Below are 24,744 nucleotides of genomic sequence, written 5' to 3'. Positions count from 1 at the left end.
TTTGGCTGAAATTGACAAGCTGATTCTATAATTTATAAGGAATCTCAAAGGATCCAGAATAACCAAAACAATATTGAAAAATAAAGAACAGCATTGGTGGATTAACATTTTCCAATTTCAAAACTTACTATAACACTGAGGTAATCAAGTAGTGTCGCACTGTATAGCATGTACATTACAGATCAATGGACTAGAATCGAATGTCCAGAAATAAACCGTTATGTTTATAATGAATTACTTTTTAATAAGGTGTCAAGACAACGCAATGGGAAAAGAATAATGAATTCAACAAATGATGCATGGACAACCGGACATGCACATGCAACTCAATGAATTTGAATTCCTCTATCACACCATGCATAACAACTAACTCAAAACGGATCACGGATGTAAATGAAAAGCTAAAATTATAATAATCCTAGAGGAAAATGTACGAGTAAATCTTTAAGATCTTATTGTAGGCAGAGGTTTCTTAGATATGACCCCAAAATAACAAAAGAAATTGGACTTAAATATTTTTGTGCTTCAAATATCATCAAGAAAGTGAAAACACAACCCGCAGAAGCAATAAAAATACCTGTAAGTCATATATCTGATCAGAGACTTCTATCCAGGATATATAAATAATGCAGTTCAATGATAAAAAATAAAAGATAAATAGCCTAATTTTCCAAAGACTCAAGTATCTGAATATACATCTCTCCAAAGATATAGCCAATACGCATCTGAAAATATGTTCAACGCCATTTGCCAGGTGCACAAAACCAAGATAGCATGAGGAGACGCTACAGGGACTCTGCTGCTTCACAGACGTGAAGCGTTGGTGAGAGCGTAGGCAGCCGCCTTTGGGAATTTCACATCCCGGCCGCCTCACGCTCGTGTTTAAACTTAGCCGAGATCGTCACACGCGATTGAGTGTGTGCCCGTCAGACCCCGCGCTGCCGACGGGGCTGGGGGAGGCGGGCGCCAGGAGTGGGAGGGGACCTGGGGGTCAGGCCCCAGCCGCGGGAAGCCGCCCAAGGGCGCGCAAAACCTTCTCCACATTGCACACCCCTTCCAAGCATTTGCCCGCCGCGATTTAGAGAGCCGACCCGTGATCCCTGGCCTCCCCTAGACAGCCTCGCACGTCCAGGTGTGGTGACCCCTTCCAGCTTGCCTCCTGCGAGCAATGACCATCTCCCGGCCTAGGCGCGGTCTCGACGCCCGCCTGCCCCCCGGCCAGAAGCCGCAGGTTCAGCCAGTGATGACGCCGGCGCTGAGGGAGGCTCTGTGCTCCAGAATCCATCCTTAGTATCAGCGCTGGGGTGGCCTCCTCCAGGAAGCCCTCCTGATTCCCCCATGGGTCGCTCTTCCCCTGCAGACTCCCGGAGCACCCCTGCTCTAAATACTGTGGCGTGGCACTGAGAACTTGCGGAGAGCAGAGGCTGCGGCTAGATTTCTAGGGGATCCCCGCAGCTCCACCCCAGCGCCTACAGGCGAAGCCAAGGCAGGCAGGCAGGAGAAAGGGTGGAAGCAATGCAGGAGAGACCCAGTGAACTAATGGATGAGGGATGGCAGCCGAGGTTGCCCCAGTCCCCTGGCTGCGGGAACAGACACCTCGCTGAGGAGGAGAGACCCAGGAGCGAGGCCCCCTGCCCAGTCCGAGGCGAGGTCTAGCGCAGTCGGCGCCGCGTGAAGGGTGGGAGGGAAGTACTGTGGGGGCGGGGGCAGCCGGAGCCGGAGGCCAGGCCGGGGCGGTGCTGGGACCGGGGCCCCGACCAGTGGTGGGAGGAGGCTGCGGCGCCAGATTCGGACGCCTGGACCGCCGCGCCGAGGCTCCCTGCGCTCGCTGCGCCCGCGGCCCGTGCCATGCCCTCCTACACGGTCACCGTGGCCACTGGCAGCCAGTGGTTCGCCGGCACTGACGACTACATCTACCTCAGCCTCCTGGGCTCGGCGGGCTGCAGCGAGAAGCACCTGCTGGACAAGCCCTTCTACAACGACTTTGAGCGCGGCGCGGTGAGCGTGGGCGGGGCGCGGGCTGGGGTGCGTCCGGGACCTGATCTGGACCGCAGAGGCCTGAGCGGGGGCGCTGAGGGCCCGTCGGGACGGCCCGGACAGTGCTGGGGGTGTCTAGGACCCCGTCGGGGCGGGCAGAACGACGGTGGGGCGCGCCCTGGGCTCCCAGCGGCCGGTAGGTACCCCGGTGGGGAAGCGTCCAGGACCCCTGACTGCGGCCGCGACCCGCGTGGGAAACGGGAGACTTCCTGCGTGCCGTCTGCAGGGCGCCGCACGTCTCCCCTGGGAGGAGAAGGCCCAAGGTTTCCTCTCCACTTCAAGATCTGGGTTCCGAGGCTCTGGAGCCCCCTTCACTGGTCCGCATTTCTTGTGCCACCACTTCCTCAGGCTCTTTCCGCAGGTGGCACTGGGAGGGAGGGGCAGAGGGGTCATGCTCACAGAACTCTGAGGGCACCTCAGAGCAGCCTGCTGTGAGCCGTGGGGGAGGGTGCAGGTCAGCGGGTCCAGAGGCCTGAGTTTCGTCCAGACATGACCGCCAGCTCACTCTACCTTTAGTCTGGGCCTCAGTTTCCCCAGCTGTAAAATGGAGGATTGACTTAAGTCTGGTCCATGAGTCGTGGGTGAGCCCAGGCCCATCTGGTGGCTCAGACAGCACATGGGCAGCTTACATTCTCAGGACAGGCCCCAGAGGAAATTAAAGGGAAGGAACAGAACCCAGGCGAGAAGAGGCCTTTCTTAAATGGAGGGGCTGCACTCCCTCCCAGCAGAATGTACACCAGGGAACACTTCCACACTAAGTATGAGGACTCGGGGGAGCCCTCAGCAATTGGAAGCTAGTTCCTAATGCTCATCTGGACCTGAATTCCAGCCCCACGGCTCTTTTCCATGAGCATGGGCAGGTCGCAGTTCTCACTGAGCTTTTAATGAAGTGCCTACTTCAGTACCTGGCAAAGGAAGCGCTCCATAAATGACTGGTAATAGTCCCAGACATACTGCAGGTGCACAGGGAATATCAGTTCCCTTCCACCCCCACCCCAGCTCCTAACTGGACCAAAAAGATTTAGACTTTACCAAGCTGCCTTCTCACCATTTAGTTTACTATTTGATCAAACCGTATGAAATTGCTCATAATGGACAAATACGACTGGTAAGTTCATGTTTCAACTGATTATTCTTGGATAAAATTTGTCATCGTTTACGTGTGCAGAGCCTGAAGTAAGTCAAAATGACTCTTTTTATGGATTCCAACCTCTCCATGGGCTCGATTCCTATTCAGGAGCCTCAGACCCTCGCTGTAGCACAACATGGTCCTCAGCCAAGGTCACTAGCAACCTGGCTTGAGCTCCCTTCAAGAAGAGTTAGGCGTTGAGTACAAGAGCAACCTTCAGTTGCTTAGTTGCCCCAGTCAGGGAACTGGCCCTGAGGACTGCTGTGCCTTGGAGTTAATGTGTCATCCATTTAGGGTGATGGCTCGCTCTGCCATTTCTGATGCATCTTCATTTACTTCCGTTATTTCATGGATTCCCCCACACCTAGGGGAGAAGGACAGGATACAGACTACTTCCCCTTTGTAAGTGCTTCCCACTCCCCATTCTCCTCCACACATCATAAGGTTCTAGAAGCACAGGCCATCGGTGTGCTCACACTGCATGGCACGGGCACCCCGTGTGTACATTCCCCCTGGAGGGGACACCCTAACATAGCCATAGCAGACTGTTCGGATGAAGAGTGAAGGCACTGTTTTGTCCACTATCTCCCTCTCTCGATCTGTCTTCCCCACCCTGAGAAGTCATTCAAATGACATTATAATTAAACACCTCAGCCGGAATCCCGGGCGCAAATTTCAGGAGAGGTTTGCATGTCACATTTCCATTGGGTTGAGAGAGCTATAAGTCAGGGGGTGGGGGGGATGGGGGTGGGGACTACCGCAGAGTGGGGAACCAGCTAAGACTGAAAGTTTCCTTGAAAAATTCAGCTTTTGAGAAAGTTCCTGTTGATGCAAAGTTACTCCACACTTTCTCTTGCCCAGCCCAAAACTACTTCCTCATTCTCCCAGCTTGGTATCTGTAAAGACAATCATCCTTTTTGGGTAAAGGTAAAAGAAAAACCCTAGAGGAAGTACTTGCTGAGAAGACAAGGTTATCCCATTTTACAGGGAAAAGTGTTAAAATCTGTATTGTTAACAGTAGTAATGATAGCAAAAACAATAAAGGTATTGCCACACAATTCAATCATTTCCAAGTTATTGGCAGGTCCACACCCCCCTCCTCTAGGGCATAGTTCAGTCGAATAATGAATAGGACTGATTTTTTTCCTTGATAAAAGTGAGTCACAAGTCCCTTGTTATTCTCATCAGAGTTCTGCATAGTGATTCAGTCAGGACTGGGAATCAAGTTCTTCACAGGTGGGATTATCCTATAAACAGTTGTGTCTTCCTTGGCTCCCCACTGTCTGCTGGAGAAAGCCAGGATCCTACACAGAATGACCTTATTTCCAGAGGCTAACCCAAGTCTAGGCAAATTTAACAAGTTGATTTGTTTCTTTAACTCTCTAAATTTAAAGTAATTCAGATCGGATACGATGACTGTAACAGATCTGAAGATTTCTGAGAAATCTTAGTTGGCCCATTTCATTCTGTGCTAGTACTTTTAAGAAAATGTGGCACATATACACCATGGAATACTATGCAGTCATAAAAAAGGATGAGTTTGCGTCCTTTGTAGGGACATGGATGCAGCTGGAAACCATCATTCTTAGCAAACTATCACAAGAAGAGAAAACCAAACACCGCATGTTCTCACTCATAGGTGGGAACTGAACAATGAGCTCACTTGGACTCGGGAAGGGGAACATCACACACTGGGGCCTATCATGGGGAGGGGGGAGGGGGGAGGGATTGCATTGGGGAGTTATACCTGATATAAATGATGAATTGATGGGTGCTGATGAGTTGATGGGTGCAGCACACCAACATGGCACATATATACATATGTAACAAACCTGCACGTTATGCACATGTACCCTAGAACTTAAAGTATAATAAAAAAAAAAAAAGAAAGCTAAGGGTAATAGGGTGGTGTTTAACATATGATACTTGAATGTGTTCAGCAAGTGTAGAAAAGTCTTATAATGATACATGCTTCTTAAATATAGTCAGTGAGTATTCTAACATTCATGAAAAATTAATTCTAGAATACTTCTTTCTTGTGAATGGAAATATATTAGTGGAGCATAAATATTTCTTTGTTATGACCCTCAATCCCTGTCTCATCTCCCAGTCTTCCCCTCTGAGCCATCTTTTCCCTACATTCTGCCCCCTCTTCTGCCTCCTCTTCCTTCCCCTGTTCCCAGTCCCCTCAATGCTCCCCATTTCTGCTCTCTGCCTTACAACTCTCCTTTCTCTTCCACTCTGAATTTTCCTCTACGCTGTCTTCCAGCCACCTCTCGGAGGCCCCTTCTCTGCTCCCTCAATCTCCGGCTCTCTGTCCCACATTTTCCCCTTCTCTGCCCCTTGGTCTCCCTATCCACTGTCCCCATCCCTCTCTCCATCCCTTGCTCTCGTCAGCTCTTCCCCATAACCTCCCCCTCTCTCATCCCGAGTCTCTGTTTTGTCTGAACCTCAGTCTTCCTCTCTGTTCTACAGCCTCCTCCTCCCACAAGCCCCTCATTAGTCCCCCTCCAATATGGGTAGCCTGGGGGTGGGGCACACAGCCTTGCTTGCGCAGAGAGATCCATTTCCCTGTCCCAGCAACAGCAGAAATCTGATGAAAGACAGATGAAAACTTTCCTAAAATGCTGATAGAAAGCTCACATGAAAACTGACCAACTCACACTTTGCTGAAATATTCAAAAGCTTTAAAACTACGTATCCAATAAAAAGTTAAAAGCAATAAGCAAAATCAGCAAAGTGGCCCCTTGTGAAAGGAGGCCGGTGAGTTGCAGGTGTTCCCTTGTCTCTCTCCTGCATCTGCACCACCACGCCACCCACTTCTGTCCCCAGAAACTGTGCCCACTCCTCCCACGTGTGAATTCCCCTGGGGACCCCGCCCTCCCAATTCCCCACATCTGAAATGTCCTACCCATGCCCGTCATCCTGCTAACCTCCCCTCTGAAATCTGATCAGCCACCAAAAGCTGCCTCAAATACCCTCTCTTATGAAGCTTTTACACTGTCCTTCCACACCACTCCGCATTGCCCCTTTATACTCCATCCAGGGTACGAACCAGGGCTCAAAGCTAGGCCTTCTAGCTTCTGGTTCAGGGCTTTTCTCAAGATGTGGCCTTGGGGAACTGTGGGAGGAACCTGGGCTTGGCCATCACACAGGTGTGGGTTCTGATCTTGAGGCCACCATTGCTCTCTGAGCCTCAGTTTCTATCTGTAAAGCAGGACAGTCACCTGCTTGGCCATTCCCAGGTCCAGTGCTTCCTGACGGCCTGTTGGGGGTGTCCACTGTTGATAGCGCCCACCATAATTCAATGTGTCACCTGAAATTTAGTGTGTCACAGCAAATAGACAAATACAGCATCAGCCCAGTGTACTTGGCCCACAGAGGAGGGAGGAAGATGGGCACTGTAGTTCCACACACCTTGCAAAGACCTTACTTTGCAGTTTGACACATGTGACCCTGGTATTTTCCTGGAGGGAGGCCTTTATCTGTCATTCTTCCAATAGTACCCCCTGGGATGTTGGAACCACAGCCACCAAGCTTTGTATTTTACTTCCTGAGTTGGGTCGAGGCTGGAGCCCTCCGCCTCTTGTTCACCTTTTGTCACATTCAGGCCTGAAGCCAGCACCAGGAAAGTGGCTGGGCTGGCCATAGACCAGCCAGACTGCAGGCCTGGCCCCATCCTGATGTGGAAGGCCCCGTCAGATGGCAGATGGAGTCCTCGTACATCTGCCTAGTGATTTTACTCCAAGTGAAACTCAGGGGCTCTCCACCAGGTGCCTGCCGGTGTGGATAGAGCAGGGGGCCAGGAGTATCCCAGTCCCCTGTGACTGTACCACAGATGTGCTGGAGGGTCACCCCACTGTCCGCTTCTTCAGAGAAGCTGCTCAGTCTCTTCGTGTGGGTCATCACCCCCAGGCAGACAGCAGGCTCTCCCTGTGGGACCTGCACAGTCCTGGAATACCTCCTCAGCCCGTCTCCCTCTCCTCAGAGTGTCCCCTTCAGCTTCTCCTGCCCTCCTCCAGCTTTCCTGGCATCTATCCCCCAGGGCCACCTTCCTCCCTCTCCAGCCCCTCAGAGCCACAGGAAAGCCGCTTCCCCTGCAGCAGCCACACTCTGGCCCAGGCCCAGGCCTCTGGTGGCTGCCCCTCAGTCCTCACTGCACATGAACTTGCTCTGCCTGCCCCACTAGCACTCAGAATGCCTCCCACTCTCCCTCTGTCCTCACAGCCCTGTCTCCACCCTTTCAGGAGTTCCTTCTGGGCTTTGAGCAAAGGGGTTTGAGGTCACAGGTTCAGTTTGCTCCTCCCATGTGTGCTCTGGTTACTTGGATTGGCACATGTAGTCACGAAGGGGCTGCGATGCAGAGGCCCATGCTAGCTCACAGGCAGTGCGGGGCCTGGTGTCCTGCAACCTCCTGGATTCAGGAAGGGGCACCGGTGGTTCTGACGCACACAACCGGTGGCCTGTGCCTCTGGAGAAAGGAGGCCACCCAGGATGGTGTCACTTTGTTTTCTCAATGGTCCTGTAAGTGAGGGGTTATCATCCTTGGGTAGATGAAGAAACAGCTTCAGAGAATGAAGCAATGTGCCATCCAGCTAGTTGCCTGAAGCTGGGATGTGAATTCAGAGCTCCAGACCCCAGGGCCCACCCAGCCTTCTGCCCCTCACTGCCCTCTTCCCACTCCTTAGTGGGACCAGGAATCTCTGTCTTGGCTCACAATCTGCAGCTGAGGCCTCTGTAAATCCCTGTGTCGTGCAGGGCCTGGCGTGGGGCAGGCCCAATGCGTATCCAGTCCTGGGCCACTCAGCCCCCACTCTGCTCCTCCAGATGGGCCTGAGCCCCTGAGATGCTGAGACTCCTGTCCCATCACAACCTGCCCGCCCTACCCATGATGGGCGAGGCCTTGTCCGTGGCCCTGCTCTCCTGAGGATGAGCTGTGGCAGGAAGGCTCTTTCTCAGATGTGGCAGGTGAGGCTGGTACTCTGCCTGCAGGAGGGGCATTCTCGTGGGGCCGAGGCTGGTCCACATGTGGTTGGATCCAAGACATGTCATCCCAGCACATGGGCCTGGCTCCTCTGCCATCAGAAACTGTTCCTAGGATCTCTGGCCTAAACCGTAGAGCACAGAGAGGAAGCTTCCGCTTTCTGACCACAAGCGTCTGGCCTCAGTGTCAGCCACCCCAAACTGCTTACAGCATTCAGAGCCAAGAGGTTTGTGGAAAACACCTGACTTCCTATTCCTCTTAGGAAGCCCTCCAGGGGTCCTCCTGGCAGCTTGGAGGCAGGGCATGGAATGGGGATGCCTGGGCTCAAAGGATGATACCCCTCACCCCTTCCACTTTGCCATCGTGCTGAGAAGTCTAGGTTCTGCCGCCTGGGATAAAGCTCAAGGGTTGATGAATCTGGCTTAGAAAGTGCCTTGGAGGAGCGAGGCACAGTGGCTCATGACTGTAATCCCAGCACTTTGGGAGGCCGAGGCAGGTGGATCACTTGAGGTCAGGAGTTCGAGACCAGCCTGGCCAACATGGTGAAACCCTGTCTCTACTAAAAATGCAAAACTTAGCCAGATGTGGTAGTAGGTGCCTGTAGTCCCAGCTACTTGGGAGTCTGAGGCAGAAGAATCACTTGAACCTTGGAAGTGGAGGTTGCAGTGAGCTGTGATCGAGACACTGCACTCCAGCCTGAGCAACACAGTGAGACGCCACCTCAAAATAAAAAAGAAAGTGCCTTGGAGGGCATCAAGTCCAGGGCTTTCCAAACCTGCTGGTCATCAGAACATGTAATGCAATGCCTGAGCCTCTCATCCCACCTTTCTGTCTGCCATCTGTTGCTGCAGAGACACAAGCCCTCTAGAAGCTATGGCTGCTGCCTCAGAGCCACCTGTGTCCTGGAAGCAGCAGCCTGGCAGGGAGGAAGCCAAGCAGCCTTGTCCCGGAGGCCTGGGCAGCAGCACTGTACACAGCCCGGGGTGGTGCCTTCTAGCTGCAAGGCCAGTCTCACCCTGCCACCAGTAATACCACAGGTGCAGCCAGAGCTGCTTGATCTCACTGTTCTCTAGGCATCACCATGCGGCTGTGAACTGCAGATGTCCCAGGAGGACTCAAATCCATGCAAGTTCCCTGTATCTAAGCCTCACCATTTTCACTCACTTATTAGCCACACTGATAACTGGAAAGAGAGGCAGTGGCTGTGATGGAAAGGCCTGGGGTGGGGCTCCAGCTCTGCTCTAAGTGGCAGAGGTGGGAGTCACTGAGCCTCGCTGTCTTCATCTGTGGAAGGGGTCATAACTCCCCTGCACTCCCAGAGGCGTTGTGGAGATCCACTTTCAGCAAGCCCATCACCAGTTGTAAAGGCCTCCCACAAGGCTGTCCCATGTGGGGGCTACTGCGGACCCTCACTGGGCACAGCCTCACAGGTGCAGGCATGAGCCTGGGCGTCTCCCCATCCTCCAGCCTGAGCTAAGTACAGACAACAGACGTTGCCCTCTGAGCAGCACGGCACTGTCCTGGCTCACTGGATTCTCTCTCCTCAAGAGTAGGGCCCAGGACTTGTCCATTTCTGTCAACTACCTGGGTCTTAGCACTGAGCCTTGTCACGGGCAGGCCTTCAGTGACAGTCTTGGCTAAATGAATTCAGGAGTTCATTTAAGGTGTTCATGAAGCATCTTGGCTCCATGAACTTTAGTGGAGGCAGAACTCTACCTCTTCCCATTTTGGCTAGGCCTGAGAATCGGCATAAGACAGATTCATGGGCAAAAGCATACAGATTTCTTTAATACAAGTTGTATGTGGCATGGGAGCCCTCTTAAAAAGATGAAGACCCCAAGAAGCAGTTACAGTCAATCCCCCTTAGATACTACATTGGATGATTAGTTGTGAAAGGTGATAAGGCCAAGGGGCTTGGGCTAGGGCAGGTAATTGGGCAGAGAAGTGACTCGGGAGGTAAGGGCTCATTGTACAAGATCTGTTTGTTTGGATTTCTTTTGGCTTCAGCTTCCCAACCTTGATGAAAAGTGTTACTTTCCTTTTGGTGTAAGGAGGACATCTTTCATGGGGGACTTTCATCTCCTGCTTCTCAGAAACAGCACGAATGTCAGAGTGATCTTGCACCAGCTGTTTTTTTAAGTGCTTTTCATTCAACATAGTCCCTATGCCAGAGCAGCATACTTTGGGGTGACAAATTCTTAACATCTCCAGAACAAAGGCTCAGGAGACCATGCATGGCCTGATTGTCTTTTCTCCTTCCCAGGTGGATTCGTACGACGTGACTGTGGATGAGGAACTGGGCGAGATCCAGCTGGTCAAAATCGAGAAGCGCAAGTACTGGCTGCATGACGACTGGTACCTGAAGTACATCACGCTGAAGACGCCCCACGGGGACTACATCGAGTTCCCCTGCTACCGCTGGCTCACCGGGGATGGCGAGGTAGTCCTGAGGGATGGACGCGGTGAGCAGCTCAGGCCCCTTCTGCCCCGGGCTTCCTGAGAACCGAAAGTTCTTCCTGACCTCAAAGCACTGTAGTCATAGGAGGAATGACACTGCTGTGCAGGGGCGGGAAGTGGGAGGGCTCTGCCCTGTGCCTCGATGCACCTGCAGGAGGCGTGACTTTCTTTGGGATTCATACAAGCCCCTGAGGGTGGAGCAGGTGGCCCTAGGCCTCACTGCCATCATGTCCTCACTCTGTGCTACAGTTCTACAGGGGAGGGTTGTACTCCCCTTTTTCTCAGTGGGTAAGTAAGGTCCACTGAGGCAGATAGCTATGGGAATGCCCCTGGATGGGCACTTGTCCAGTTGCCAGGGTGTGACATCACTTTCTAGGTTCATAGCCTGCCCTCTCTGAGATCACAGTAGGGCTCAGGCAAGCTCGGGGTGCCCTTGTGGGCCTGGGGAGGGAAGGGGTGGACAAGGAGCACCCCAAGTGCCAGCTCCGAGGGGTGATGGACAGGCCTGCAAATCACAGTTACCAGTTCTTCAACCCCAAGTCTCACTTTTCGCTGAAAGAGAAAGAACCTCAAATCTGCTCCCCTTAGTCAGATCCCAGTCAGGAGGCCATTCTTTGTAAGGAACACACAGCTGACCTGGTACAGAGCATCAGAGAGAGAAGTAGGCATCAAGGTCAGCCAAGGCCACTCTCCCTGAATGAACCGCCTTGCACACCCAGCCTCCTAGTGTGCCTGGCAAAATCCTATCTCACTTCAAGTCATAACCCTTCTGCTTGCTCTCAGTTTAGACCTGGAAAGATAAGCCTTCAAAGGCCAGGCAGCCACTGTAATAATAAGAGGAAGCCACTGCTTCTGCCATGACAGCGTCGAACTCTTCCTCTTTGCCAAGTTTCCTGTAGCTAGTGTGTTTTTCACAGAAGTTTGGTGGGGTAGGTAGGAAGAAATGACTATTACCCCCATTATATAGCTAAGAAAACTGAGACAAAGGATAAAAAAGTTATTATGTACCTGCTGTTCTTAAGCTACCAGGCCATATCCCGTCGTTTCTGATGTGGAGTTTGACTTAAGAAACCAAATTTCCAGAGTATTTCTGAACATGGAGATAAGAGGATTTTTGTCCCCCTACCTAATGACAGGAAAAAAATCACAAAGTTCATTTATTCTTGTGGTCGTCAGAATGTGGAAAATTGTGGACAGGGCACTTCTCTTTTTCTGGTAGTTAGAAAATGCTGGCTCTGAAACTCCCTCCTGCCCGTCTACCCAAGGTCTCAGTTATGAAGCCCTTCTTCCTGCAGACCCTTCAGCTCATCTTGGCAAAAAACAGATGGTACACTAGGATGAGGGTTTAAGAAAGGGGCATCACAAAGGTGTGGGCCCATGCACAGAGGGACCATACAGAGTGCGGGGCCATCAGCACCACTAGTCCTGATGCAGGGGGAGGGAGAAGGTTGTGGGAGTAATCCAGAAGTATCCTGGAGACAGCACCCTTGGAGGAGCTGCGGCCCTCAGTAGAAAGGTGCTGGGGAGTAATTGGCCTCTCCTTGCTTTACATACTCCCTCCTTTCTGGTCAGAGTTCCCAGCGGGAAGCCCATTGAGGCATCTCATTCTAGTCACTTTCAGGGATAGCACCGGTTGGAGGGTGAGCATAGAGAAGCTGTCCAGCAATTTTCACTCTCTCTACTGCTGTAAAACCAACCTCCTTGGTAGCTTTAAATAGCCATTTAATTTTGTTCATGCTCTTGCAGGTCAGGAATTTGGGAAAGGCTTCACTGGGCAGTTCATCTGTGGCCATGTAGCATCAGCTTAGGGGACTGGGGCTTCTTCTCTCTAGGCTCCTCGGCGTCTCTGTCCATATTGGGTCTCATTCTTTAAGGCTTCTCACAGAATGGTGTCCTCTAGGTGCTTGCATTTCTTACATGATGGCTGGCTTCCAAGAGCAAGTTTTCTAAGAGACAGAAAGTTGAAGCTGCCAGTCTCTTCAGGCTTGGGCCTAGAAACTGGCACACTATAACTTCCACCATATTCTACTGGTCCAAGCAGTCACAGAGCCCACCCAGACTCCAGAGGAGGGGATGCAGACCCCCCATCTCTCAATGGAAGGAATGTCAAAGAATTTGTGGCTTATTATTATTATTATTATTATTTTGAGACAAAGTCTCGCTCTGTTGCCCCAGCTGGAAGGCAGTGGCACGATCTCAGCTCACTGCAACCTCTGCCTCCCAGGTTCAAGCGATTCTCCTGCCTCAGCCTCCCAGGTAGCTGGGATTACAGGCTCCAGCCACCATGCCTGGCTAATTTTTGTATTTTTACTAGAGATAGGGTTTTGCCATGTTGGCCAGTGTGGTCTGGAACTCCTGACCTCAGGTGATCCACTTGCCTCGGCCTCCCAAATTGCTGGGATTATAGTCGTGAGCCACCACGCCCAGCTGTGGCCAATTATTAATCCACCACATGGCACAACAACCAATCCCTTGAACAACCTGGAAATGGCGGGGGGGGCGGGGGGAGGCAACCTACAAGTGATTCAGTAACTCACCATATGATCACCCCTTAAATCTAATATTTCACCACTACACCTTGGGTGAACATGAATGTCAGAGGGCCATTACTGTGGCCCCATGGATCCAGAGCATCTGTGTGAAGGGACAGCTTCATTAAGGCACCGTGTCAGTCCTTGGAAACTGCCCTGCTGAGCTCTTCTGCCATCAGTCCAGGCTTTCTCATCCTGTCATACTCCCAGAACTTCATCAGCCATTGGGTAGATTCTTCAAACACCTTTGGGGTCAGGGGAGAAGGACCATTCTCTTTTTGAAACTTGGCATGTTGCAATTCTGCATGTACTGACTTATTCATACCAGTGAAACTGAAGAGATCCAGCACCTCAGAGTTGAGGTGCCCAAGAGATTAGCTGGTTCCTTAAGGTATATAAGAGATGATGAATGTTGAGTGCCTCCAGAATTACCCCCATAGCCAATGATAACAGTTATTGTCACCATTAATACTCACCTTGCCTTCCGTGGCCTCAAGCCTCCCCTCTTGGCTGGCCTTACATCCCCAGGGGAGAATGCAGAGGTATCCCACTAATACTCCTTTTTGGGCCCCAGTTCCAAGCTCAGGGATGAAGATGCCTCAGCCTGGAAGTGCTGTGGGGTGGACAGCTCAGAGTGTGGCCTGGGTGTCATCTGAGAACTGAGTCCAGGTCTGCATTTAGATCAGTACAGAAGTTGAAGCCTATAGTTCCAGCACTTTGGGTGGCCAAGGCGAGAGGATTGTTTGAGTCTAGGATTTTGACACAAGCCTGGGCAACATAGAGAGACCCCATCTCTACAAAAAAAAAAAAAAAAAAAATTGAAAATTAGCCAGGGGCCAAGGTGGGTGGATCATGAGGTCAGGAGATTGAGACCATCCTGGCTAACACAGTGAAACCCCGTCTCTACTAAAAATACAAAAAATTAGCCAGGCGTGGTGGGGCACCTGTAGTCCCAGCTACTCGGGAGGCTGAGGAAGGAGAATGGCGTGAACTCGGGAGGCGGAGCTTGCAGTGAACTGACATCGGGCCACTGCACTCCAGCCTGGGTGATAGAGCAATATTCCATCTCAAAAAAAAAAAAAAATTAACCAGGTGTGGTGGGGTGTGCCTATAGTCCCAACTACTTAGAAGGCTGAGGTTGGGGAACCACTTGAGTCCTGAAGTTCAAGGCTCCAGGGAGCTATGACCATGCCACTGCACTCTAGCCTGGGAGACAGAGGGAGACCCTATCTCTAAAAAAAAATAAAATAAATACAAAATAAAATACAAAGACTCAGAGTAGGGGTTTTGGAAACTTTTATAGCAACTTAACAGAACAATTTTATCACTTTTGTACTTAATAAGAAAAAAATGACTTGCATTTTGAATATCTTTGGGTTTTGTAAATTTCATTTTTCATTTTTTCTAGTAATTAATTGTTATTATATTTTACAAAAATATCAATCTGTGTTGAAAAGAAGTTTTAAAATGTAATGCTTCACCACGAGAGCTACAGAAACTATTCCAGGATCTGTTTTCAGGAGGTCTGGGCTCCCCCTACTCACAGCTCTATGGGCTGCATTCACAGGCTTGGCCTTAAGCGATAGTTTAAAGAGTGGTCATGATATGACCTGGTCTGCTGTAAAGGCTCTGAGAAGCAGCCCTGCCCTTAGCTACCTGCTCCAACTCCTGCAGTGAGAGACACGCTGAGAGATAAGATGCTCTCAGAGCCAGGCTTAGAGGGAGGAGCAGAACCCTCAGGCCAATGATGACTATAGGCATGATAATGGTCATTGTTCCCATCTATTGGCATTTGCTGCATGCCAGGTGCTGTGTGGAGGGCTTTCCTGCATTCTCTCCCCAAATGCACACCATGACCCGGAGAAGTAGGCATTATCATCTCCATTTTACATGTGAAAGGGTCAGGGCAACTCTTGGTCACACAACTTCAGTGACGGAGCCCAAGTCCAAGCACATGTGCACTGGGCATTGTTATTGTTCTTCTTAAGGCTCCTCTCATGTTGTTCTTTCTTTACAGCAAAGTTGGCCCGAGATGACCAAATACACATTCTCAAGCAACACCGACGTAAAGAACTGGAAACACGGCAAAAACAGTATCGGTGAGTTATGACATCAGATCAGGTGGTCACAGGGGCCGTGATTTCTTCTAGCTCAAATGCATGGTATGAAATAAACCCTTTTCATGGCGTATGGCCTGTCACTGCTGGAAAGTCACCAAGGCACCAACTCCCAGTGTGGCTGCACAATCCCCAAACTTCACCTTACCTACAACTCCAGACAAGAGATGGAGAGGAGAGTAATGAAAAAAACTTTGAATCAACCATATTGGCATGTAGGAAGAGTGGGCAGAAAAGCTTGAGTGTACTTTAATGTTCTCCATTGTGGGAGTTGCCTCTTACTTCTTATGTCTTCTTATAACAATTCAGTTATAAAAGTGATATGTGATCAGCAACAAAATTGACAACTCTTCAGCCAACTGACCAGAGGATTCAAACTATTAAAAGTTCAGACCCAGATAACTTCACTGGCTAATTCCATCAAACATTTAAAGAATTAATACCAATCTTGCATAAACTCTTTTATGAAATAGCAGGAACACTTCCCAACTCATTGTCTCATACCCGTATTATACCAAAACTAAAGGCATCACAAGAAAACTATAAACCAATATCCCTTAGCAATATAGATATAAACATTTTCAATGAAATACTAGCAAACCTAACTCAGCAATATATAAAAGGCATTAAACAATATGAACATGTGGGATTTAGCCCAGGAATGCAAAGTTGGTTTAACATCCAAAAATCTATTAATCTATTAATTGAATACACTATATCAATAGAGTAAAGAACAAAGCAAAGTACATAATCATTTCAGTAGACATACAAAAAAAGGCATTTGACAAAATCCAACACCCATTCATGATAAAACACTCAAAAAATAGGAATTGAAGAGAATGTCCTCAACCTGATAAAGGTTTGAAAATTCACAATTAGGCTGGGCGCAGTGACTCATGCCTGTAATCCCAGCACTTTGGGAGGCCGAGGTGGGCAGATCATGAGGTCAAGAGATTGAGACCATGTTGGCCAGCCAACATGGTGAAACCCCATCTCTACTAAAAATACAAAAAGTGGCTGAGTGTGGTGGCATGTGCTTGTAGTCCCAGCTACTCAGGAGGCTGAGGCAGGAGAATCGCTTGAATGCAGGAGGCAGAGGTTGCAGTGAGCTGAGATCATGCTACTGCACTCCAGCATGGTGACAGAGCAAAGAAAAAAAAAAGAAAATTCATGGTTAACATTATACTTCATAATGAAAGATTGAATCCAGAAACAGGATAAGGATGTTCACTTTTGCTACTTCTATTCAACATTGTACTGGAGGGTCTAGCCAGGTCAGTTAGGGAAGAAAAAGATAAGTAAAGGCACCCACACTGGAGTACAGTAAGTAAAACTATCACAATTTACAAATGACATGATCTTATATATAGAAAATCTGAAGGCATTCACCAAAAGAAACTATCAGAACTAATAAACAAGTGAGGTTACAAGATACAAGATAATCAATTGTTTTTCTGTATATTAACAACCAATGATGTGAAAATAAAAGTAAAAAAAAAAAAAGTTCAATTTACAATAGCATCAAAACAGTAAATATTTATGAATAAATGTAACAAAGTAGTCTGAGACTTGTACAAAGAAACTACAAAACATTGTTTAAAATAATTAAAAATGATCTAAATAGGTTGAAAGACATTTCATGTTCATGAATCAGAGGACTTAATTTTGTTAAAACAGCAATTTAAAAAAAGTAATAATCTGTACGTACATAACAAAGTAATATGCAGGTTCAACACAACCCTTATCAAAATTCTAGCTGATTTATTTGCAGAAATTGACAAAGTGTTCCTAAAATTCATACGGAAATGGAAGAGATCCAGAATAGCCAAAACAATCTTGATAAAAAGAAAACAAAAATGGAGGACTTGCACTTCTCAATATCAAAATTACTACACAGCACTGGTATTCAAGACAATGTGATATTGGCATAAGGATAGATATATGGATCAATGAAATAGACTTAGGAGTCCAGAAATAAGCCCTTACTCTTATGGCCAATTAATGTTTGACAGAAGCAGCAAGACAATTTAACAGAGAAACAATAGTCTTTTCAAAAAATGTCCCTAGCAAAACTGGATAGCCACATACAGAAGAATGAAGTTGGATCCTTAGCTCACACCACATACATAAATTAACACAGAATCGATCAAATACCTACCTAAATGTAAGAGCTAAAACTATAAAACTCTTTTAAGAAAACACAGGAGTAAACCTTCATAATTTTGGATTTGACAAAGGACTCTTTATATGACACCAAAAGCATCAGCAACAAAAGAAAAATAGATAAAATGATGTCACCAAATTTACAAACCTTTTTGTTTCAAAGGACACCATCAAGAAAGTGAAAAGATGAACCACAGAATGGAAGAAATATTCACAAATTGTATATCTGATAAGGGCCTTCCACCCAGAATTTATAAAGAACTCTTAAACTCAATAAAGACAAATAGCCCAGTTAAAAAATGAAAAAAATGAATGAGGATCTGAATAGATATTTCTCCAAGGACCCATTAGTCATCTAGGAAATGCAAATCAACACCACAATGAGATACCACTTGATACTCACTAGGATGGCTAGAATCAAAAAGTCAGACAAGAACAAGTGTTGACAAGGATGTGGAGAAATCAGAACCCTCATACACTGCTGGTGGGAATGTAAAATGGCATAGCTGCGTGAAAAAGAGTCTGCTAGCTCCTAACTGTTCAACAGAGAGTTACAATATGACAGCATTTCCACTCTTAAGCATATTCCCAACAGAAATGGAAACATATGCTCACACAAAAACTTGTACGTGCATGATTATAGCAGCATTGCTTATAACTATCAAAAGGTGTATACAACCCAAATGTCCATTAATGGATGAATGGATAAAATATAATATATCTATATAATTTGACCATGAAAAAATAATGAAATGCTGACACTTGCTACAACATGGATGAATCTTGAAAACATTATGCTAAGTGAAAGAAATCAGTCACAAAAGATCATATATTGTATGATTCCTTTTATATGAAATTTCTGGAAGAGAAAAATCTGTACAGACAGAAAGTAGATTACTGGTTGTCTAGGGGCAGGGAGTGAGGAAGTGTTCATGGGAGTGACAGCTAATGGATACAGTGTTCCTTTTGCAGGGGATGAAAATGTTCTACAACTGATGGTTGTCCATTGTGTAAAAATTAATACTAAACATCCTTGAATTGAACACTTTAAATGGATAAATTTTATAGTATGTGACATATTTCAATAATGCTGCTAGAGAAATTTAAAAATTCAAAACGGATTATAGATCTAAAAGTAAGGGCTAGCAGCATAACACTCTTGGAAGAAAACATACAAGTAAGTCTTCATAATCTTGGGTTCGGCAAAGCCTCTTAGATATGGCACCAAGAACACAGGCAGTAAAAGAAAGTAGCCAAGTTAGACATCATTAAAATGTAAAAGATCTGTACTTCAAAAGACATCATTAATAAAGTGAAAAGGCAACCCACAGAATGGAGAAAATATCTAAATCATATGTCTGATAAGGGACTTGTATCCAGAATATATAAAGAACTCTGACAACTCAATTTAAAAATATTCTGTGTGAATAACCCAGTTTAAAAATTAGCAAAGGATTTAATCAAATAGTTCTCCAGAGAAAATTTGTGAATCTCCAATAAGCATGTGAAAATATGCTCAACATTATTAATCATCAGGAAATTTCAAATCAAAACCACAAGATACAATTTCACGCCCACTAAAGGTTAGAATAAAAAAGACAGTAACAAGTGCTGCCAAGGATGTGGAGAAACTGGAACCCTGATGCTGCTACTGGAATGTAAGATGATGCAGCCACTTCAGATAACAGTTTAGTGGTTCCTCAAAATCTTAAACCCAGCTACAATATGACCCAGCAATTCTACTCCTAGTCCTCTACCCAAGAATAATGAAACCATACATCCATACAAAAACTTGTACACACGTATTTATAGCACCATTGTTCACAATAGCCAAAAAGTAGAAACAAGCTAAATTCCATTAACTGAGGAATGAATAAACAAAATATAGTTTATCCATACAATGGGATATTTTTTGGCATTAAAAAGGAATGAATGCTGGGCACGGAGGCTCACACCTGTAATCCTAGCACTTTGGGAGGCTGAGACGGGCAGATCTCTTGAGGTCAGGAGTTTGAGACCAGCCTGGCCAACATGGTGAAACCCTGTTTCTACAAAAATACAAAAATTAGCTGGGCATGGTGGTGCGCACCTGTAATCCCAGCTGCTCGGGAGGCTAAGGCAGGAGAATCACTTGAACCCAGGAGGCAGAGGTTGCAGTGAGCCTAGATTCCCGCACTGCACTCCAGCCTAGGCAACAGAGCAAGACTCCATTTCAAATAGAAAAAAAAGAAATGAAATGAACTACAGATACATGCCAAACACTGAATGAACTTCAAAAATATGCTAAATGGAAAACTCACTTATGGAAGACCCCATATTGTATGATTCTATCTGTATGAAATGTCCAGAATAGGCAAACCCACAGGGTCAGATTAGTAGGTGAGTAGTTACCTAGGACTAGGAGTTGGGGAGGAGGAACAAGGAGTGAGTGTTAATGGGTTCGAGGTGTCCTTTGGGGATGAGATTATTTCAAAATTAGGTAATAATGATGGTTACACACACAACTCTGCAAATACATTAAAATCTTTCAATAGCATACTTTTAAGGGGTGAATTTAATGGTATGTAAATGTATCTCAATAAAGCTTTTTGGAAGATAATAACACATTACAGAGTGCTCCTCTGGAAATGGGTGGCTGATGGGCTGTATCCAGCCTCTACAAGTGTTTGATGGATCATTGTTGACTTTTGAGTAAACAGAGATATTCTTCAGGCTTCCCCAGTCTACACCTGTCTGTTGTCTATATCAAGGTTTGCTCTCATTTCATTTCCTGCTTTGGCCCCTGGAAACATTTGAGTCTGTGTCTCCTTCCAAGGGAAGGAAGTGGAAGGAATCATTCTGTATGGACAGTGAAGTTACCTGGGCTGCAGAGGGGCCTTTGGGAGCCAATATTGTGATACTTTTCTACATATTCCTCAATAGTTGAACTTCTTACAAGGAATATGTAGTATATCTGGGTTGTTTTTTTTAACTCAAAAAGGTAAAAGAAGGAAAACAATATAGAAGCAGAAAAATACCTATAATTCATGTTTAGTTGTTTTCACTTTGTCTTATTCACTTTTTAAATGTGGGATTGTGCTATATATACCACTTTGCATCCTCCTTGCTGCACTTTAGCAGTATAGCAAAATCATTTTCCCATATTTTCAAAATCTCCTCATAAACATTATTCTAGTTTCTATGTAATATTCCATTGAATGAATGCCTCATCATTCACTTAAACACCTGGCCTCCCTGGACATTTAGGAGGTTTCTAATTTTTATATTCTTATAAGCAATGTGAAAACCCTTGTATGTGAAATGTGTATGCATTATTAAGTATTTTCCTAGGATAGATGCCCAGATGTGACATTACTAAATAGTAAAAGTTATTAGTATACATTGACAAATTTCTTCTAAAAAATCTTAACCAGTTTTCATGAGCCATGTAAGGGTCCCTATTTCACCAAACACTTGCCATAGCTGAGCAGTATCTTCATTTTTCTTAATTTTTCTAAGTTGCAACAGCATCTCTCAGCCCTGTAGCTCCTTCTTCCCCTATGCCCAGCCACCCTGTCAAGGGGTGAGAAATCCCACACCAAGAACACAATTGCCCCATCCTCAAAACTATCTTTAGCTCCATCCCCCTTTTCATCAAAAACATTCCATGAAACAGAATAAAGAAACAAGAAACAGCCACACATATATGGTTACTGGGTCTGTTATGGAGGGCTCAGCTGATGGGTGGCACTGGGCTACTAGACAGGCATCATGAGGACAGGGGCCTGCCAGCACGGAGGGCTGAAGGAGAAGGAGAAGAAATCGGACTCCACCTCTTGCCATTCAGGAGACTCAGCTTGGGGTTGATTAGACTGAAAAGTTAAAGACAAAACTGTAAGACATTTAGACTACAGATGATTATTCTTCCAGGTCTCAAGCTAAAAGGATTTTTCAAACAAGGCTCACAACATGTTAAACACAAAGGAAAAGATTGGTATGTTAAGGACACTCTGTTTGTTCATTGAAAGACACCAGGAGAGAGTGAAGGCAAGTCATGGAGTGACTGACGAGAATTATTCCTAGCATGTGAAGGACCTGCAAATCTTTCTTTTTTTTTTTTTTTTCTTTTGAGACAGAGTCTCGCTCTGTCACCCAGGCTGGAGTGCAGTGGCCAGATCTCAGCTCACTGCAAGCTCCGCCTCCCGGGTTTATGCCATTCTCCTGCCTCAGCCTCCCGAGTAGCTGGGACTACAGGCGCCCGCCACCTCGCCCGGCTAGTTTTTTGTATTTTTTAGTAGAGATGGGGTTTCACCGTGTTAGCCAGGATGGTCTCGATCTCCTGACCTCGTGATCCACCAGTCTCGGCCTCCCAAAGTGCTGGGATTACAGGCTTGAGCCACCGCACCCGGCCTGGACCTGCAAATCTTTAAGAAGGGGAGTGCATTCACTAGAAAATGGGCAAGAGGTTTGAGTACTCACTGTACAAAATATAAGCAGCAAGTATACAAAAGGTGTTCAGCTTCATTAGGAATCAGAAGATCACAGCGAACTGCTGCTATTACCACACACATGCTCCCCCGATGGACAACACTTCAACAACTGACAACACCTGAGTATTAAAGGAGATCCAGAGGGCTGGGAACACTCACGTACTGCCCAGCAGGAGGACAAGTTGATATGACCTCCGTGGAAAACAATTTAGCAATATCTAGTAAAACTGAAGCTACACTATAGTCTACGACCCAGAAGTCCTATAGTGGGATCCAAATTTGTGTGGATGTGCACCTGGATACTCACAACAGCGTTACTCATCATGGCCAAAAAATGGCAACAACTCAGTGTCCAACAGCTGTAGAATAGATAAATAAATTGTCAAGGAAAATTCTACACAGCAAGGAAAATCAACAAACTGCTGCTAACATGGACAAACCTCACCGACGCAGTGTTGAAGGAAAGAAGCCAGGAGCATGTCTGGCCAATTCATAACTTTGGAATTAAATTGTTTAGGGAGGTGTGTCATAGTGGAACCTTAAACAATAACAAGAAAATGATTATCATAAAGCTGACGATGGTGATTACCGGGGGTGGAAGGAGGGTTGATTGGGAAAGGATGAGGATACGGACAATGTTCTGATTTTTGACCTGGATGGTGGTCATACAGGTGTTTTGTACATTTTTCTGCATGTGTGAGTGTGTGTGCGCATATATACATATCCATACATATTTTATATATTCTATTTCCCCATTGAAAAATCAAAAATAAAACTTATATGTCATTAGTGTCTAGTGTGGGAGAGTAACCTGATGTGCTGTGGGTCATGTTAAGGGTATATAAATGTGTGATTTGTTTTAGAGTATTTGTGCACAAGCCTCTCAGCTCAGGCACCATATGATGTGTTTCCAGACTTTTGTACCTGGTGCAGTGCACACATTGTACTTGAGCTCTGCCTCCCATCCCAAAGGGCTGTTGTTTCGATGTTTCTGCCTCGACTTCCCTCACTGTTTCAGCCACCTCTGGCAAAGCCCCTGCAGCCAGTTCTTGGAGTACTTCTGGCCTGTGAATCTGGGTTAAGATAAAATGCCTGTAAAATTCATTTAATTTGTTATAAGCCATTGACACTTTAGTATGAATTAGTGGGGAATCTAATTAAACTTTGCTATCTACTCATCTAAGATAACACAAACTAGCCCAATTCTCTGGGAGCTGCTTAACATTATCACAATGTTGCAGCAGGGGGCTTCTGGTGAGATAGTTTCCCCCTTTCTTAGATTTTATCATTTTTTTCTTCCTCCTTCCACTCATCTGTCCTTTTCAGAAACCCTCCTTTGCTTCCGTTCAGGAAACACTGAACTTTGCACTGTCTGCACAATCCTGGAGTTCCTCTTTCTCACAAGATTTCTCAGGCTTCTAGATCAGAGTTTGGAAGTAAAGCAATGACTAAGAATAGTCCCCACTATGTCAGAAAGCTGGTGCTTCTCGCCAGCCCTCCTTACTCACTCAGCCACACAGGGAGAAGGAGAAGCAGACCCAGGTCATAGCCCACAGCCTGCACTCTCCCACTGTGACCACATCTGTCTGTGTTACATGCACACTCACACACGGCAGTAAATGGCAAAGTGTGGGTGTTTGTTAATTGATGTAATTTAATCTAATCATTCTGTGACCTGCACTTTTCACTCATCATTACGTATTGAAGAGGATCTGGTTGACACGAACAGATGTGGTTCATGCAGTTAACTTCTTCATGGAACATTAGTATCTGAATAACCCACGTGCTCATCGGCTCTCCTGCTGATGGGCATGCAGGCTGTCTTTAATTTCTAGTTGTTACAAATCAAGCTACCATGAGCTTTCTCACACGTCTCTCTGCTCTCATGGAAGAGTTACTGTAGGGAATATTCCAAGAAGTAGAGTTGCAGGGTTGCAGACCACATGTATTTTTAAGCTTTCTAGATATTGCTGATTGTTTTCCAAAGGCATTCTGCCAGTGGACAACCCAGCAACTGTTTCTGAGATTCACTGTTTCCCTGCATCATCAATACTTCGCATCTTCAGATGTTTTCACTCTTGTGTGTGAAATAGTATCTCATTTATTTTCCTCTTCTTAAACTGCTACTTATTTCTTGCCTTCTGGGAATGCACCATAATTTACTCAGCCATTCCCCTATTCACTGACATTCAGTTCATTTCCCATTTGTAGGTGTGTCTGTTTGTTTTGGGTACTGCAGTACAAACAATGCTGCCAGAACCAATCTTGTACATCAAGATGTTTGTACTGGCAGATCCATTTCCAGAACGCAGATTGCTGGAACAAATCAGCATTTTTTTTCATTTTAAGAAATACCAACAAAAATCCTTTCACAAAATTGTATAGTAATTTGCGGTCCTACCAACTGTGTATGAAAAGATACTTTTACCCATCCATACATTTATCAGTACCCAATGACCTTGTTTGACAGTCTACAAATCCCTAAGACCTTGTGGTTGTTTTAATCTGCACTCCCCTGACCACTAATAAGTTAAGCATCACTGCATTGCCTATTTATAAGCTTTTTTTTTCCCTGTTGTTCTTTCAATTATTAATCTAAAGGAGCTCTTTCTATATCAGGATAGTGTCTTGTTTTTCTAAGACCACCAGAGCGAGCACAAAAGAACCAGCAAGTAGGCAAAGGTCAGGCGCAAAACTGCAAGTTTATTTTAGTAACCTAAGGTGTGGAGAAGAAGTCTGTCGACCTCCAGCAAAGAAGGCCGGCAGAGTTCCCCTCCCCCAAGCTCTCGGACGGAGTTCCGACATCCCGACAGGACTGGGAAGCTGGGAAGTCCGGCCGGGCTGTGAGAAGGCCGCG

The 24,744-nt window shown here is 46.5% G+C and overlaps 1 protein-coding gene and 1 pseudogene across 2 annotated transcripts in view; one reads left to right on the top strand and one right to left on the bottom strand.

Moving 5' to 3' along the window:
* LOC111529800 overlaps window positions 1-24,744 on the bottom strand; it is a 712,005-nt pseudogene that overhangs the window by 177,585 nt on the left and 509,676 nt on the right. The gene's annotated exons all lie outside the window — the stretch shown is intronic.
* ALOX5 (arachidonate 5-lipoxygenase) overlaps window positions 1,742-24,744 on the top strand; it is a 61,719-nt gene continuing 38,716 nt past the window's right edge. The window contains exons 1-3 of the mRNA XM_023196750.3: window positions 1,742-1,998; window positions 10,414-10,612; window positions 15,156-15,237. Of these exons, the coding sequence (XP_023052518.1) occupies window positions 1,849-1,998; window positions 10,414-10,612; window positions 15,156-15,237 (431 nt within the window). The 5' untranslated portion in view covers window positions 1,742-1,848. The remainder of the gene's footprint in view (window positions 1,999-10,413; window positions 10,613-15,155; window positions 15,238-24,744) is intronic.

Source organism: Piliocolobus tephrosceles, chromosome 9, assembly GCF_002776525.5.
Source record: "Piliocolobus tephrosceles isolate RC106 chromosome 9, ASM277652v3, whole genome shotgun sequence".
Lineage (NCBI taxonomy): Eukaryota > Metazoa > Chordata > Mammalia > Primates > Cercopithecidae > Piliocolobus > Piliocolobus tephrosceles.
The sequence above is the reverse complement of the archived record's forward strand: the minus strand, read 5'-3'. Positions and strand labels throughout refer to the sequence as shown.